Source organism: Heterodontus francisci, chromosome 42 (genome assembly GCF_036365525.1).
Source record: "Heterodontus francisci isolate sHetFra1 chromosome 42, sHetFra1.hap1, whole genome shotgun sequence".
In the NCBI taxonomy this organism is placed as follows: domain Eukaryota; kingdom Metazoa; phylum Chordata; class Chondrichthyes; order Heterodontiformes; family Heterodontidae; genus Heterodontus; species Heterodontus francisci.
The window spans coordinates 3816387-3834460 of record NC_090412.1 but is presented as its reverse complement, the minus strand read 5'-3'; the positions used below and the strand labels follow the sequence as shown (position 1 = coordinate 3834460).

The window sequence follows — 18074 nt, the reverse complement described above, 5'->3', positions numbered from 1 at the left end:
CAGGAGCATTATAAAACAAAATATGACACCGAGCTACATAAGGAGATATTAGGTCAGATGACCAAAAGCTTGGTCAAAGAGGTAGGTTTTAAGGAGTGTCTTAAAGGAGGAAAGCGAGGTGGAGAGATTTAGGGAGGGTGTTCCAAAGCTTGGGGCTGAGGCAGATGAAGGCACAGCCGCCAATGGTGGAGCGATTAAAATCAGAGGCCAGAATTAGAGAAGTGTTATGCTATCTATCTTTAGTTATCATGAATTGCAAATATATAAATCCCTGGTTGCTTTCGATGTTTTGTTTCACTCCAAACACAAAACGATAATATGTTTCTGGTCTAAATTCTTATTTATCAATCTTAATAACCGTTTGATTGTTTTACATCATGACACTGTTTCCTAACATTTAAAGATAATATCTTCTTTGTTTTGGATAGCAAGACAGCATTTGAACATGGCTCACTGTTTGTTTGTGTTTGCACAGGGTCTGAATGGTCCAAAAGGTGACAAGGTGAGCATGGGTTGTTGCCAGTTTTGTTGAGCTTGTATTAGCCTTATAACTATTCCAATATGTCACTTTAGTCCCGATTAGATTGCAAACTTGAGACAAGATGTAATGCAGAACTTAATTCAGCAGTGGCAGTAAGGCATTGGGCTAAAAGATTGGCTGGCCCTTCTCGTGACTTCAATGTAAAGGAAAATCGGGCGAGGAATGTGATAGGCAGACATGGGAAAACAGCTGTGGCCTATCACATGCAGTCAATCTGCCAGCTCTCATTTTATACACTCGTCTACATTGAAAATACACACATAGTTACGACCAGTTGATTACGTTAGATGTGTCTTTCACTGGGAAATATAACCTCTGTAAAACTGATGCGTAAACTTCAAGTTTAATCAAAGAACTAAAATATTATATAAAAGCAAAATACTGCGGATGCTGGAAATCTGAAATAAAAACAAGAAATGCTGGAACCACTCAGCAGGTCTGGCAGCATCTGTGAAAAGAGAAGCAGAGTTAACGTTTCGGGTCAGTGACCCTTCTTCAGAACTGACAAATAGTCACAGGTTATAAGCAAGTGAGGTGGGGGTGGGGCAAGAGATAACAAAGGAGGTCTAGATTGGACCAGGCCACATAGCTGACCAAAAGGTCACGGAGCAATGGCAAACAATATGTTAATGGTGTGTTGAAAGACAAAGCATTAGTACAGATTAGGTGTTAATACACTGAATATTGAACAGCAGCAAGTGCAAACCTGAAAAAAAACAGTGGGTAAGCAAACTGAACAAACTAAGATGAAATGAAATAAATGCAAAAAAAAGATTGTAAAAAATGTAAAAAAGAATGTTAAAAAAAAGGAAGAAAAACCTTATATATCTTGTTTTCTGCTACCAGCAGGAATCACTAATCATTTATTAACTAACTCAGGATCGAAATATTTTTTACACCGATCTTTCTTTCACTGGTTTGTCACTAAACACACTTTCCACACATGGATCTTCAATTCCTCCTTCAGAAATGTTGCATGATTGAACATTTGAGTTAACCTTATGGCATCACTTGTACCTGTCCACACTCTGCATAGTGTTAGTGATGTCACCTGCTCAGTTCCAAGGACACTGTGATTAAAAAGGAACTGTGTCAAATCATGCCTCTGATCTTTAATTAAACAAATGTTAAATGTCTTTTAGAAAGTAAGTACGATGTTCAATATTGGCTGTAATGTTTAGGATCTCTGTAATACTGTGGTGGGAATGGTCTAGAAATATAGACACTGAAATCACCTGACTAACCAGAAGTGAAAATTGTTTTTCATACTTCAAAGGGCTAAACATTAAGTAGCTCGTTATATGCCAATGATTATTACATGGGTTTAGTTTTCATAGGCTTTAAAATGCAGCTTGGGTCAAAAAAAAGACACTGTCACACATTTTCATTTAATACACAACTAATCAGTCCATGATATTTCTTGATTTCTTTTTACATTTAAAGATTATTCAAAATTTTCTCTGATTTGCTTAGATGTTTTTTACACCTTGATACTGTTCACACATTTTTCCAAGCTTCAGTATAACCAGGCAAAGTCTGTCTGAGACATCATCACCCTGGAGGATCCAAGCTTTTATCATTAATAAAATTCCCAGTGTTGCTGCCCTACACATCAACTAAAAATGATAACTTTCAACTACACGCGAATCAATCAGATGATTGTAGAAATGTTCTATCCTTATGTATAAAACCTATGATAAGAATGGTGCAAATTGGAAAATATTTATAGGCAGTTAAAAATCCATCTCAGTTTTGGATTAGACTATTTTAAAACCTCGCTATAATACGTCAATCTTTTTGCCAGGACTTTAGACGTAAAACAAATGATGTATTGACATCGTGACTCTGATTAAACTTCTATTTTCTAGGGTCAACGTGGAGATTCTGCACTCACAGTAAGTAATCTGTCTTTCAGACTATATTTACTTTTAGCCCTAGTGGATATACACAACAGTATTTATATCCAGCCTTCTAATGCGATTTTTATATAATGAGATTTACTGATAACTAAAAAGGGGTGAAGGTTCAAACTCCTAAAACTGATTATCTCTAAATTTCATGTTTCATTTTTAACTGTTCAAGGACATGAATAAAGATATTTCAATCTGTCCACTTTATTCAGCTGAAAGCCATTCGGTCATAAATGGTTAACTTTTTCAATAATTTAGTCATGTTCACTGTTAGTTTTCAAATGTTCACATTAGTAAGAACATTAACCCCTCTTCCTCTTTCCACCACCTCCCTTCTAAAGCCATGAAAGCTCCTGCCTAACTTTCAAGTTATCCATTAGCTTAGAAATTCAGATCGAATCCCTGACTGCTTGTTCGTTTTTGATGCTGTCTTCTGTCTTGTCCTAAGTTATGATTCTGTGAATGTCCAATGGTCACTGCCATTTTATCATTACAGAGTAGTAAGTTTGGGACAGGAGACACTGTCTTTTACACTCTGCACAATGAAAAATGCCATTTTTGCGCAGTCATGGCATAACAGTGTCACATTTACAATTCAGGACAGAAGAAGTTACTGATTTGGCTGCCTCAGTGCTCCCTATAGCCCTGACACAGGGCTTTGTTTTTCTATCACTCTATTCCTTCTCTAATAATGATCTGCTCCATTATCACTTCATCATGCCCACTTATTGTTTTTGCTGATTCCACAACCTTAATATCTACAACGTCCATTTCTCTCTTGGGGAGCACTGACAGTCTATTAATACAACCTAGCTGATTTTTTTTGGAAAACTAGTGATGGCCCTATTTGGGGCAGATTTGTCAATAAAGGATTTGATTAACTGGAGCCGAAGATATGAGATTGTCTTTATGCCAATGCTGGGTCTGCAGCTTGTCAAACCAGAGTAGAAGATAACTTTGTACAGGAAGACTGATAGGACTGCCTGGTAGCTCCACACCAATTGTATTTAATTTAAATCACCCTGATGGGAACTGAATAAGACTGAATTTTGTATCTAACTTAGAGCATCAGGCAGCCATGTTTAACTGCGACTTTCTTCTATCATAACCCCCAGTAGTTCCCATTGCCAAAACTGATGGAAACATTACCGAGGAAGGTCCAATTGATTATTAATCCACAGCTTTACATTCCATTGCTGGTTAATGAGAAATTAATTTCTAACCTCCATGAGCTTATAACCCGGAATAACTTTGTAAATAAGTGAACATAATTACATAGATTCGGGTTCAAGAAGCAAGAGCAACTCATAGCACCAGTCTCTTAAGTATAATTGTTAACTCTTAGTTCCTTGAGTTGTTAACAAGATTGAAAAACAGGTTGCGCTTAAATCTGTTGCATGCAAAGTTTTACTTTTTAAAATTCTGTATCCTTTTTCTTTTTCTTTAAATTCTCTTGTGTCAAATAAACTTAGACATGAGGTTGTTATTTGATGAATTGCTGTGATTGGAAATCCCTTGTTACCATCTTGTAATACTTTTATTTCATTTTCATCAAAACAAATTTGTTTCGGTGTTTCTACAGAAACGACGTAGGCAAAAATATTACTGCAATTTCTCAATTTTTTTATTATATAAATGTCTGAGTCCAGTTGCGTACTTTGTCTGTCAGAACATAGCTTCCATTTTTCATTTTAAGTTGTTTAAGGTTCATCTGTTGTCCAACAGGCTAACCTAAAATGCAATTCTCGGTGGAAAGCAACATGAAGGATCTGTTGATAACACAGAAGAATTGAATCATGTCTCATGACCCTGCACAGACTCATTATTAAGACATTTAGAAAAGAGTCTAAATTGACCCCAGACTGCAAAGCAAATCTTTTGGAAATTTTAGTCCATGGCATGTCTGGTTGCCTTGATAACAGGCATAGCAGAACTTCTGCTCACAGTGGTACTTTATTGCCCTTTTATGCATCAAAGCAGTTTTAAAAGCACTTACAAGGCGATTTGTTTGTTGCATAGTTCTTGTGGGATGATTTAGGGTACTGCTTTATTTCTGTACAGTGAATTAGAATGGTGTCTTAATTCCAACTCCCATTGCATGAAGGAATTGCTGTGGAGAAGCTGTCTTCAAGGCTTGTCTTTTTGAAACTCCTATAAAGAAACCATGTTTGAAAATTGTGTTGCACAACTAGATGGATCTTTATAATTCAAATTCTCACTTATAGCTATGGAGAAAGATGCAGCCAGCACCAATCTAAATAGTCCTAATCTACCCTACCTCCTTCAGTACAGCAATGTGAAGACACCCTAAGATCAATCGAGAAATGAGGAAATTTTTTTTTTAACTTATTGGGAATGAGAGTCAAGAGTGTCCTTGCCTTATTGTCACAAATATCAATATAAGAAATGACCTGTATTTCAAAAAAGTCCAAATCATGCCTCTGTAATATGTGCTGGAGAGACTGTTGTTTACGCTCCATCTCAGCTTCACATCTACACTAAATATATGACCATAAACTCACCCAAATTCAAACAAGTTATATACCATTTCTTTCCTATCTAGGTTGCAATTCAAAAGATTCCATTGTGACAATTTTTATAAAATTCCATGTATTGTTTCATTGTGTCATATTGTTTCTTTTTGCATTTTTTCTTCCTGTTTAAGATTTTCTCTACGCTTCAGTTGAAACATTTTGGTTGGCATCTCTCTGTGGATGCAGCTTTCTGTAAGATTAGGGTTAGTCATGGGTTGTATGTTCTTTCAAGATAACCTACCAAGATCATGGCAGCAGGAGATGTTACAGTTCACATCTAAAAGCCCGGAAATATATTTTCTTACATAGCAGTGGACTCCCCAGCAATCTACTTGGGAAGTGTGGGTCTACACTTCACATTATTTTCAGTCCATTAAAATGGGTAGTAAACCTTAGAAAGCACATGTACAAATTCCCTATCTGTGCTCCTGATGGGCAAGGTCTCTGGCTAGGGGTTGTATGTATAGGTCCTGTGTCGAGCACACATCTTGTCATTTTTCAGAGTGTCCCTTTAGCTTTGCCTTCCTGCTGTCCTGCAGTGTAGCCAGCCTTGCATCTCTGAGGGACTGTATCCTCTATTTTGTCACAAAGACTGCTCAGATTGACAGCGCATGACCCTGAAACAAATCATTTGTAAAAGGTTACAAAAATCTCTAGTGAGATTGAGGATAATTACACATTTTTAAAAAAGTACCTGTTTTAAGGATGTAGTGTACATTTTTTTGGAGGGAACAGGTCTGATTCTGTCTGCCCGTGGATAGAATCACTTAGTTTCTATGTTGCATTCTGTAGGAGTTCCCTGGGACTTCACTAGCAGCACTGCGGCTAAATCAGATCCTGACTGTGAAGGTTTGTGGGTGCTTTCACTGTCGTTATGGTCAGTCTTACAACAGAGTGTTTTGTGCTCCTTCGGAGTAGCTCAAAATTGGTTTTGTAACCAGCTGAATTGTGAAGCAGCTCAGAAAAATTCCTATTCTCAACCCAAATTGGATATTGGCCTGTAATAACTATGTGGTTTAGTTGACTTGACCAGTTGCAGTCTGAACTTATGTTTGATTAAATTGGTAGGGTTGCCACCTCTGGTTGGATGTATTCCTGGAGGTTTCATCATGTGACCTCATGCCTCCAACTGTCCCACCCTCACACGCCTACCATTGGTCGCCCAACATGTCCATCCTCAAAGCACTCTGCCAATCGGAAAGCAGGCAGGTCTTCATGAATCGATTGGATGATTCTTAACTGTTGAAGTCTTTTTTTCCCCCTGCCCAATATTTTTATAACTAATAAACAAAAGTGTTCAAAGACTTTTTTAAAAAACAACAATATTTAAAGCCCCAATGATTTTTCTCCTGGGTTTTTGCTCACAGCATTCCTGGAGACAGATCTTTAATCCCTGGAGACTCCGGGCCAAACCTGGAGGATTGGCAACCCTAATAATGAGTAATGCTCAGTTTCAACTGGGAAAATTCCATATTACAAATGGCAATTAACCATTTTCTAAACACAAAAAAATGTTTTGAAATCATAATTCACTTTGTTATAAGACTGGGTCTTATTTCTCTCTACTTAAAGCCAGCAACAAATTCTGAGGGTAGTCCTTTGGTGAAAAAAATGTTTTACTTTTTAATTTTAATTTTATTTTCCTGTAACGTTTGGCACATGATGAAAGGCTTCATGTTTTCCTTTCACCAACTGCACACCCCCGTACAAACTTTTCTGTTGCTGGCTTTCACTCTGGCGTCGAGCTTTGCTGCTTTTCTCAATATTCTTGTCTTTTTTCCCCTTCCTCCTCTATCCATCCCTTCCCTTCCTAAAAAAACACATCAAACATCACCTCATGCCCTTTGGCTTTGTACTGACCTGTGACTTCTGGCTCACCTGCCTATTCAGTTTACTCCACCTCGACTGAAAATACTGCCACCTGCTGACCAGTTCATCAGACGCCTCTACCTCAAGGTAAACGCCTCGACTGCTACCAGGTGCCACTTTGTTCTTTTCAGTATTCCTCATTCCCCTCCCCTCCCCAATCTAATAACCTATTCTTTGGTTATGAAGTTTGCTTTTTGGCTGCTCTACTTAATATCAATTACTTGCTCTTTTAATTGGCGAATGATTTGCAAGCCAATTGTTTTAAATATTGTCATGGAACTTAGTGGCTTTTGATTCAATCCCAGGGTGAACAAGGACAAACCAATAGCAACTGCTCTCCAGGGCCACCTGGACCCCCAGGGCCTAAAGGACCCCCAGGACATTCGGGTAAACCAGGGACTGATGGATTACCAGTAAGTTTTAGCCTTGTCCTTTTCTTTGCTCTTGGCACCTCTGCCCTGCTTGTGAAAAATGTTGTCGTTGGCCTGGTAGGTGCATGACAATGGGGTTAAGGAACTAACCATCTTTACACTTTCTCCTGTTGACCTACTTATTGTTTTAACTTAAGATGTTTAAGAGCCCTTGCATACAATGCCATGATTATTTCAGCAATATCAAAAAGTGTTGGTAGTGTTAATCGCAACTGCAGGTAAAATGGTTCATAACTGTTTCCAAATAGTGAACTATCTGGGTTAAATTCCATAGTGCATTTAACCGCACCCCCATTGGTGGCTGTACCGTCAACAGTCTCAGCCCTAAACTCGGGAATTCCTTCTTGAGCTTTTCCACTTCTCCATCTCTCTCTCCTCCTTTTAAGATGCTCCTTAAAACCTACTTCTTGGACCAAATATCTCCTCCTGTGGCTCGGTGTCAAATTTTGTTAACGCTCCTGTGAAGCGCCTTGGGACTTTTCAACTATGTTAAAGGTGCTATAAAAATGCAAGTTGTTATGCACAAACACAATTAGTCATGTCAGGATGGGAGCCAGAGAGAGAGAGAGACAGAAAGGAAAGTGGGAGACTGAGAGATGAGAGAGTGTAAGATAAAGGAGAATGATTGGTGTGCAGGATGAACTCCATTGTCACCCACTGCAGACACAGCGAACACCTGCTCAACCTGAGCGAGGCATGGCTGAAAAAAGGCCAGCAGTCAACCAACAAGCAGCTGTGAAATGGTTTAGGAATGGGGATTGCGGCACAGTGGCGCAGTGGTTAGCACCGCAGCCTCACAGCTCCAGGGACCCAGGTTCGATTCTGGGTACTGCCTGTGTGGAGTTTGCAAGTTCTCCCTGTGTCTGCGTGGGTTTTCGCCGGGCGCTCCGGTTTCCTCCCACAAGCCAAAAGACTTGCAGGTTGGTAGGTAAATTGGCCATTATAAATTGTCACTAGTATAGGTAGGAATATGGGATTAGTGTAGGATTAGTATAAATGGGTGGTTGGTGGTCGGCACAGACTCGGTGGGCTGAAGGGCCTGTTTCAGTGCTGTATCTCTAATCTAATCTAACTGTTGTTTCTTGGTGAAGAGATCACTGCATAAAACTGTACAACTGCTGGAAAGGGTTTGTCTTGTGCACCAGTAGAGTGGAACATTTGAGAGTGGAGCACTGCTGTGATAAATTTTATTTTTCATGAACTCAGTCTGTGAAACTAGTAAAGAGTGAGGGTTTGCTGTTTCACAGTAATTTCTTACAGCGGTTGGGAAATTACCAAGCGAAATTGTGGAAAGGAACAATAATCAGTGGAAAATAATAATTGTCCAAATGACTGACTGAATTTAGCCAGTGCTTGGGATCGTTACATACTGATAACTAAATTAAGACTCTGGACTCAAATAATGACTGAGTTCATATTTGCAGGGGAAACCTGGAGATTCTGGGAAACCTGGAGATTCTGGGAAACCTGGAAGAGATGGAATCAGGGTAGGTAATTGAAATGATTTTGCTACATAGATTACCTGTATATTTCCTTTGTTTAAAGCCAACTCTCTGCTCTTTTGATTCCCCCCACTTCCATTATGCAACACACCAGGCTTCGCTGCAATTCTGTCTGTGCAGCCCTGAACCATTGGACCCTGGAGTACAGTCAGTTTGGACTGATGTCAGGACAGGTAGCGATTTACTGCCTTGTTTGGTACCTCTTCTCAACTCAGCTGAGACAGGCAGTTCACCACATGCTGGGGTTCCTGATGCAGCACATCGGGCAACTGCTGGCCTGAGTCACAGCTGACATGGATACGAGAACCTGGACTGCACAATAGAGTTCCCTTCGGACAGCAGCTAAGGGTAGATCTTCAAGCACATTTCCCGCAAGTTTCCAATTGGTGTCACAAGCAGGTCAGGTACTTCACCACAATTAAAAATCTTTGCTTAACGCAAAATTATTCTTTGAGATTGTATTCTCACCTTACTATTGAAAAACAGAAACCCATCAAAATCTTTTGACCTTTTATTGCCATTTATATGGTAAAAGCTAAATTGTAGAAATTCAAAGAGCACTAACATTACCAAACACATTCACAGAGTGTCAACAGCCATGTGCCAATTTTGGGTTAAAAACATGAGCTTTTTTTATGAATAAAAGGATAAAGTATATCTGTTTGATTTTGCCGCCTGTCACCATTGCTAATTTTAAATCTCACTCGTTATTTACAGCATTGATAGTTTACCATTGTTACTTTGACTTGATGAGATGTGTGGGAAAGTTGATTGGAATCTGACCTTGAAAGACAACGGGCAATCACTTTGTAAAAATGGATTTGACGCTGCACAGTGGATCTGAACTTAGTTCTAATTCTTCGCAAAGAATACCTTTTAACTATACGTGCTTCCGCTCTAGAGTCTTACCCACTGGAAAAGCAGAGCAGGATGGCACATGCTGTTTTGTAGGTGAATGTGACAATCAGTTTGTACACTGCTTAGTTCCACAAACAGCAGTGAGGTGGTTTGCCTGTTATTCTGTTTGGGTGATGTTGGTTGAAGGATGAATGCTGGCCGAGACACCAGGAATGTTTCCATGCTCATCACCTTCAAAGAAAAAGAGCCATGGCATCTTATACAGTCCACCTGAGCAAGCTGATAAAGCCTTTGTTTAACACATCTGACAGATGGCTCCTCCAACAGTGCAGCACTGACTCAGTACTGCACTGAAATATCATCTAGATTAAGTGCCCGAGCCTTGGATTGGAGATTGTGGGAGTTGAACCCACAACCTTCCAACTCAGACAGAAGGGTTGTCACGGAACACGTGGTTGTAAAATTTACCTCAAACTACTACCGACGTCTCTTTTCTCTGAGTCAAGTCACAACTTTGAAAGAGAATTTTGAAGGACCAACATCTTATTACTATCCTTTTAATTTCTCAGGGTCCATCTGGAATGCCTGGACCGAAGGTAATTAACAAGGCCTGTGTCTACATCAATAAATTTAATTGATGAGGTCTAGGTGGATCTGTAAAATTAAGAACTATTATTAGCACTTCCTGTGACTGCTTTTAGTTCAAAGACAGCGAAAGACCCCTGCTCACCATTAGAATAACAGCTTCTTGCCTTCGTCTAGTGACTATGCAATAGGATTTAACTATAGTTGACAAAGTTATCTTAGCTCTTAACTTTATTCTGCTCTTAGCTCAGTAAGAAAAATGCAGAAAATGGCAAAGTTTTCTGGTGCAGCTGTGTTGAGGTGCAGAGACTGTTACAGTGACTGTTTTCTGAACTTCAAGTGCAGTCATTGAATCAGTGGAGCTGAATGGTCTGTTTCTGTGCTGTACAATCTCTAATTCTATGAAAGGTACATTGGAGGAGAATATACAGAAAGTATATTCAAAGTATGTTCCTTTCTAAACATGTCCAGTGATTCAGGTTTTCCTGGACCGCAGAGGCAGAGGTGAAAATAGTTTGTGTGTTTAGGAAATGTTCGTTCCTCTTCAGAAGAACAAAAGGAACTCTTCATCAGAGGGACAGTGTGGTGGGTCAATAAAATGCTGTCACCATCCGAAACATGAGATAAGGATGTGTTTAAAAGAAAGCTCTCCAAGCAACAGGGCACAATCAAAGGAGCTAATCCCATTTATATCTTATCTGACGCTCACCAGCCCTGCTATTCTGTAATAGAATCGACAGCCTCACAACCTTGGAGGTGTTTACGAAAATCACATTAGTGTTGAAATCCCTGCGGAGTAATTATCAGCCTAACACCTTTTGTTTCAAGTGTTTAAACACGCCCGTTTCGAATTAATTAAAAATATAACTTTAGAACTCAGTATGGTAGCATGAGACGTTAAGTATTACCACAGTGAACTCCACTCTGTTCCCAACTCGCCAAGCCTCCTTTGACAGCACCTTCCAAACCCACGACCTCTACCAACTAGAAGGACAAGGGCAGCAGGTGTATGGGAACATCACCATTTGCAAGTTCCCCTCCAAGTCACACACCATCCTGACTTGGAACTATATCGCCGTTCCTTCACTGTCACTGGGTCAAAAACCTGGAACTCCCTCCCCAACAGCACTGTGGATGTACCTACACCACAAGGACTGCAGCGGTTTAAGAAGGCAGCTCACCACCACCTTCTCAAGGCCTTGCCAGCAACGCCCACATCACAGAAATGAATTCTTAAAGACTTGGGCCTTTCATGACCTCGGGACATTCCAAAATGCTTCACAGCCAATGGAGTAATTGTGAAGTGTAGACAATGTTATAATGTAGGAAACACAGCAGCGAATTCGGCACAGTATTGTCCCACAACAGCAACAAAATAAATTACTAGATCATCTGCTTTACGAACATACGATTTAGGAGCAGGAGTAGGCCACTCGGCCCTTCAAGCCTGCTCCACCATTCAGTAAGTTCATGGCTGAACTGATTACTCCACATTCCGGCCTTCCCCCGATAACCTTCCACCCCCTTGCTTATCAAGAATCTATCTACCTCTGCCTTAAAAATATTCAGACTCTGCTTCCACTGCCTTTTGAGGAAGAGAATTCCAAAGACACTCAGCCCTCTGAGAGAAAACATTTCTCCTCATCTCTGCCTTAAATGGGCGACCCCTTATTTTTAAATAGTGACCCCTAGTTCTAGATTCTCCCACAAGATGAAACATACTCCATTTGCCAGGTCTTTGCCCACTCACTTAACCTATCTATATCCCTTTGTAGTCTCCTTATGTTCTCTTCACAAGTTACTGTCATACCTATCTTTGTGTCATCAGCAAATTTAGCAACCATACCTTCGATCCCTTCATCTATGCCATCTATTTAAATGGTTAAAAAGTTGAGAGCCCAGCACAGATCCCTGTGGCACACCACTCATTGCATCTTGCTAACCAGAAAATGACCCATTTATGCCAATTCTCTGTTTCCTGTTAGTTCACCAAGCTTCTATCCATGCCAATATGTTACCCCCTACACCATGAGCTTTTATTTTCTGCAATGACCATTGATTTGGCACCTTATCAAATGCCTTCTGGAAATCTAAGTACAGTACATCCACTGGTTCCCCTTTATCCACAGCACATGTAACTCCCTCAAAGAACTCCAATAAATTGGTTAAACATGATTTCCCATTCACAAAACCATATTGACTCTGCCTGGTTACCTTGAATTTTTCTAAATTCCCTGCTATAATGTCTTTAATAATAGCATCTAACATTTTCCCTAAGACAGATGTTAAGCTAACTGGCCAGTAGTTTCCTGCTTTCTGTCTCCCTCCCTTTTTGAATAAAGGAGTTACAGTCGCTATTCATGGGCTAGTTATACACAGGGCCCTGTTCCTTGCAGACAGAAAGAACTTTCTACACACATTGCGCATGTTTCAGCTGAACAAAATAAGTGACAGCCATTCAGGGCAATGCCTTGACCAATCAGAGTCAAGCTGTCTGGTTTAAATTTCAAACAAAGCTTGGCTGTTAACTGTCAATCACCGTAAACTGGTGCATTCTCCATGGCAACGCCTCTACCAATCAGAGTTCACTTGCCAACCAATCAGCACTCTCTTCACATGCAATATAAGTTGTTGTTTTCCCTTACATTGGTTATTCTTGCGATTGTGCTGATGAGTGCAAGACGAAAAGCTTGGACAACATGTCTCTATTTTAAGCAATTCTCAAATATGAGAACACATTAAAAAATGTTGGGAAGAGTTCAGGAATTGACCTAGCCAGCTTCACGCTGAATCATTGCAATCACAAATGTTAAGCATGTTACTGCAATATTGAAGGTTAGATGCCCTTAGCTTGATGTGGAAATAGGTTTGGTGATCCTTCAGATCGAGAGCAGGCTGTCTGAGGTGTAGCTCATTGAAAAAGCTATATCCTCAAATGTCTTGTCCCTTCAGTCAGGCTGAATGGACATAGTTGTTCTCCAATTAGAAAAACCAACCTTGAAAGACTAAGTTCAGTTGAACATGAAGTTCAGGTTTTCTTTGGGCTTTGTAAACAATCACAATATATAGCCGTGTGTGTAAAATATGCCATTCTTATTAACATAAAGGAACAAATAAGGTAAATAGTTTTATGTGCAAAATGTATTTTTTGGAAAGACAAAATTGTAGCGTTTTGAAGTATGTGGTAATTTTTTTCATGACATTTGTGTAACGTCCATAAATTTTAGTAAGTGAACAAAACTCATGGAAATGCCATTTGATTAAAAGTACTTGCTAAAGTTGGCGTGAGGAGTACTAGTTAGCCATGTGATCCAAGTTACATTTTTGAAAGGGCAGAATACCATTCCAGGTATTTCAAATTATTTTTCATCAGCCTCTGAGAATCCAGGTGGAAAGGTGTGCATAGTTTTACAACAGCAACTTGCATTTATATAGCAACTTTTGAGGTATGATGAACATTCACTCCCTTCACCACCTACGCACAGTGGCAGCAGTGTGTACCATCTACAAGATGCACTGCAGCAACGCACCAAGGCTCCTTCGACAGCACCTTCCAAACCCGCGACCTCTACCACCTAGAAGGACAAGGGCAGCCGGTACGTGGGAACGCCACCATCTGCAAATTCCCCTCCAAGCCACACACCATCTTGACTCGGAACTATATCATCATTCCTTTACTGTCGCTGGATCAAAATCCTGGAACTCCCTTCTTAACAGCACTGTGGGTACACCTACATCCCAATGACTACAGCAGTTCAAGAAGGCAGCTCACAACCACCTTCTTGAGGGTAATTAGGGATGGGCAATAAATGCTGGCCTGGCCAGCGACGCCCACCTCCCATTAATGAGTTTTTAAAAAAATGTAGCAAAACATCCCAAGGTGCTTCGCAAGAGTGTAACCAGAAAAATCTGACACCAAGCCACCTAAAGAGATATTAGGGCAGGTGATCCAACTTTTAATCAAACAGGTACATTTTGAGGAGCATCTTTAAAGAAGAGGAAAGATTTATTGAGGGAATTCCAAAGCTTAGGGCCTAGGCAGCTGAAGGCAAAGACACCAATGGTGGAGTGAAGGAAATCATGGGATATCTTCAGTAATTTTAAATGTTAAACCCTTGGGAGGGAGATGACCACAAAATGTCAAGCCATCGAGATGCATGTCTTTTGTTGGTACCCTTGCTAGAACCTCCCTCAGGGTTTCCGAGTTGTAATCTTAGACAACTACAGTAAAGTTGGCTGAGATTGAGGCATCGCAAAGCAAATCAAATCAGGAAATGGAACAGCATGACTTTTAAAAGGCTTTTCCAGGAAGCTGTAAGAAAGTCGATTTTTAACGAGAGAACTTGTTTATGTAACGAAGGGAACTTTTACTGAACTCTACTAACCCAGTTTTATACTCCACGAAAAGTTTCATCAGTGGTGTTTTAATCTGAAAATTGCAAACTTTACCCATTTTCGATGTCTAATAACTGAAGTGTTACTAATGCTAAGTGTTTCTTCTCAATAATGGAAACAAATGTACTCCTTTTATTGTTTCAGGGAGAACCAGGAATAACAGGATTGCAGGGAAAACCAGGAATGCCAGGGCTCCCAGGAAGAAAGGTTAGATAAACTCTCTTGCGGCTGTGGGCAATCCCCAGGGCCTTAACCTGTACAAGGAAATATTGAATTAATCTATCACTGTGAGACTGGTGAGAGGTAGCTCCATGAATCTATGCTGTCTGCACACCACACACAATCAAATGTGATTGGCACAATGGACACCAAATAATGCAGGTAAATGTGGTTGAGAGAAATGTGTTTAGACCAATACTCTACTTGCTCTTCTTAGAAATCATTCTTGCTATTAAACCTACTTCAAAAGATTGACATAATTCTGCTGTCAGTGCACAGCCTCTTCCCCTGATTGTTGGTCAGAGATTGGATTCCATTCATGTCTGTCGCAGTCATCAGTTCCAGTATAACTAGTGGTAGTTTCTGTAGCAGGACTACCATTGAACAGTAAGACTGCATTTGCACTGAGGTGCTAGCGTCATTTTGAAGCAGTTTTTCTAAGTTGTAAGCGTGTAAATCTAGAGTCAGAAGCCAACTGGAGTTTTGAGAGAAGCAGAGTGATTCTCTGTGAAAGATCAACTCTCAATCCCTGTCTCCAGACTCGCACTGCAACTTAACATTGCTATGATGCCACTTCTCACCAACACTACCACAACCAATCATATAAATGCTGCCTAAACTGATGGAATTCCCTGGTATTAGTAAGAGTATTAGTAATTTCTAATGCTGTCGGGTGTACATGTGCAAATTAAACATTTTGCATGTCATAACTTCACTGCTATGTTGCTGGAAAATATTTCCAGCTTTTTTATTTGTAATGTCTATGATGATGAGGTAATTGGTATATAAAGGAAGCAAGTAAAGTTGTCGGGCAATGGTCAAAGTGCTTCAGCGTTAAATCTGAAGAACCTTGTAAAAATAACTTGATAACTATGTATCATGCCAGTAGTTTGCTGGTAAATGAGTGGATTAGGTTATTGACCATTCACCATACTCAGGTTGGTTTTCTGAGATGCCTTATTAAGAAGGCAATCTAATTAATTAGAAGGTGCATTCGACCTCCTTAAAGGAATTGTATATTTTTAAAATGCAGAAAGTTCAGGCTTTGTATCGACGTATTCCTGCAGAGATTTAGCTCAAGAACACAGTCTGTCTGGGAATGTTGTTGATTATAACAGCCTGTGCTATTCCCAGATTGTGAGTAAACCACTTAAAATGTACTGGCTCTTTCACATTTAGTTGTAGAATTATTTTATTGTGGTTTATTGTAAACAGAACTGTAACGCAATCCAAATGTAATACTGCTATTAATAATGTTTTAACCTCAATGCTCAGAATTGCTTCCATCCATTGGGGCTCAGTTGACTTTTTATTGCTCACACTTTCACCTGAGTTGTTAGATTTGTTTCTTCTTGGAAGTTGTGTAAATTTTGATATTGAGGATAAGCTAAGTTAAGGATCTGGGTTTTAAACCTTTAATGGTTTGAAGGTGTCAGAAATGTAAGAACCGGACATGTTGTCAAATGTGTAAGCTGCTCTTTAAATGGACCATCATGTCATTAACCAACTTGCCTAACAAATCGAGGTGTGTTGTTGAGTTGGTGGGTGTTGTTGGGGAGTGTGGGGAGGGGTGTAGTATCTTAATTAAGATGGCTAACCTGGAATAGCATTCTGCTGCTTCGAAGTGTGCTGCCTGAAGCACAACTTCTTCACAGGGCAAAGGCTGAAATTGGAAGTACTTGTAAACCTATTATTATTTATGGTATAATAGAACTATTTATTGTAAAAGAGCATGAACATCCCAGGAATGTGGCCAACTTTTGGAACCTGCCTTATAAAGACGTTGGCACTGGGAAATGTAAAGTATACAGATCCTGTGCAGTCCACAAGGGGGAGGGGAGAGGGTGAGAGAGGGAGGACTGTGGGTCCCTTAGGGTATTGGGTTTCTGTGTGTCACAGCAGATTTCTGTGTTTTTGTATTTGTTAACTTGTTAGCCCATGATTCCTGTAGCTGTGTATTAAATATAACATGTTTTCCCTTGAGTAACCAATCCTGTCTTTTAGAATTTAGTAGATGGGGTCCCCAGGGGCGGTTTAAAGGTCAGCTGGAACATGTTAATCTCTTAAATAAAAACGGATATAAATTCACTTGAGTTTTGTTTTTGGTAGCTTTGCCTAGAGAAAGTCACTCATTATAATTTAAATTGTTTACGTCAGGTAAATAGGCAGATAATATGTTAAAATGTATAATGATATTCCATTGTTATTGGGATGACAAAAGCAACTTGCTCCAGATGTTATATAAGCATTTTAGAAACAAACTGAAACGAGATAGCAAGCATATAACTCTTTAGGAGAATGAAGTTGTTCAGACTTTTCCAGACAGTGATTGTTTAAAGGCTGCGTTTGCTGACAACGCAACCACTAGGTGGCGCAGTACTAGCACATGCGTAAATGCAGCCTCTTCCACTGGAACGTCACTGTCTGCGATGTTCAGGCAGTTGCCAGGATTAAAAATGCACTGCTCAATTAATCACAGAAAATGTAGCTGCTGAATTTATCACAGATTTATCAACCTGCTCTCCGGCCTCTCGCTCCCCGTTTCCTTCCCCCCCCTCCCACCACCGCCAGCCCTCTGGCTGCTCTCTCCCTGCTTCCCCTCACCCTCCTCCAGCCACTAGTTTCCGGCTGTGCCACTTATCTCCTCTTGGCCACTCGCTCCCGTGTTCGATCGTTCTTCGCGCAGGCCGGGAGGGGTGACGGGTTTTCGTAGGAGTGAGTGGCCAAGAGCAGGGAGGTGGGCCTAGAGCTATTGGCTGGAGGAGGGCAGGGGGTGGGGGTGGGGACAGTGGGGGGGCAGGGAGCGAGAGGCTGGAGAGTGAGGTGGCCGGGGGGTGGGGGTGGGTGGGTAGTGTGGGAAGCGAGGAGCAGGGAACAATCAGACGCTTCACCCTTCATGTGCGAGCACCAAGCACATGCGTTGGGTCCGCCCAGGCACGTTACGCGATGACGGCGCATGTGCGCAGCTTGCAGTGTTCTGATGATGTTGGCGGGCCGGAGACTTGTCAGGAGTCACTTTGTTGTTTAAATGCCACTGTGATACATGGAGAGTTGCACTTATAAATGTAACTATCTTAAGACCACAATAGCAGCTTGTCTGCTGGGTTGATTGAAATGAATTTGGTGAGAGGAAGTAAGGTGGGAGGAGGCTCGTATGGAGCATAAACAGCGGCACTGATTGGCTGGGCCGAATGGCCTGTTAGTGTGCTGTAAATTCTATGCGATTTGAA

At 40.6% G+C, this 18074-nt stretch overlaps 1 protein-coding gene across 1 annotated transcript in view; it reads left to right on the top strand.

The window, feature by feature from the left end:
• col13a1 (collagen, type XIII, alpha 1) overlaps positions 1 to 18074 on the top strand; it is a 131276-nt gene that overhangs the window by 41877 nt on the left and 71325 nt on the right. Inside the window, exons 10-16 of the mRNA XM_068020400.1 lie at positions 476 to 502; positions 2410 to 2436; positions 5778 to 5834; positions 7160 to 7267; positions 8710 to 8772; positions 10215 to 10241; positions 14770 to 14832. Coding sequence (XP_067876501.1) covers positions 476 to 502; positions 2410 to 2436; positions 5778 to 5834; positions 7160 to 7267; positions 8710 to 8772; positions 10215 to 10241; positions 14770 to 14832 — 372 coding nt within the window. The remainder of the gene's footprint in view (positions 1 to 475; positions 503 to 2409; positions 2437 to 5777; positions 5835 to 7159; positions 7268 to 8709; positions 8773 to 10214; positions 10242 to 14769; positions 14833 to 18074) is intronic.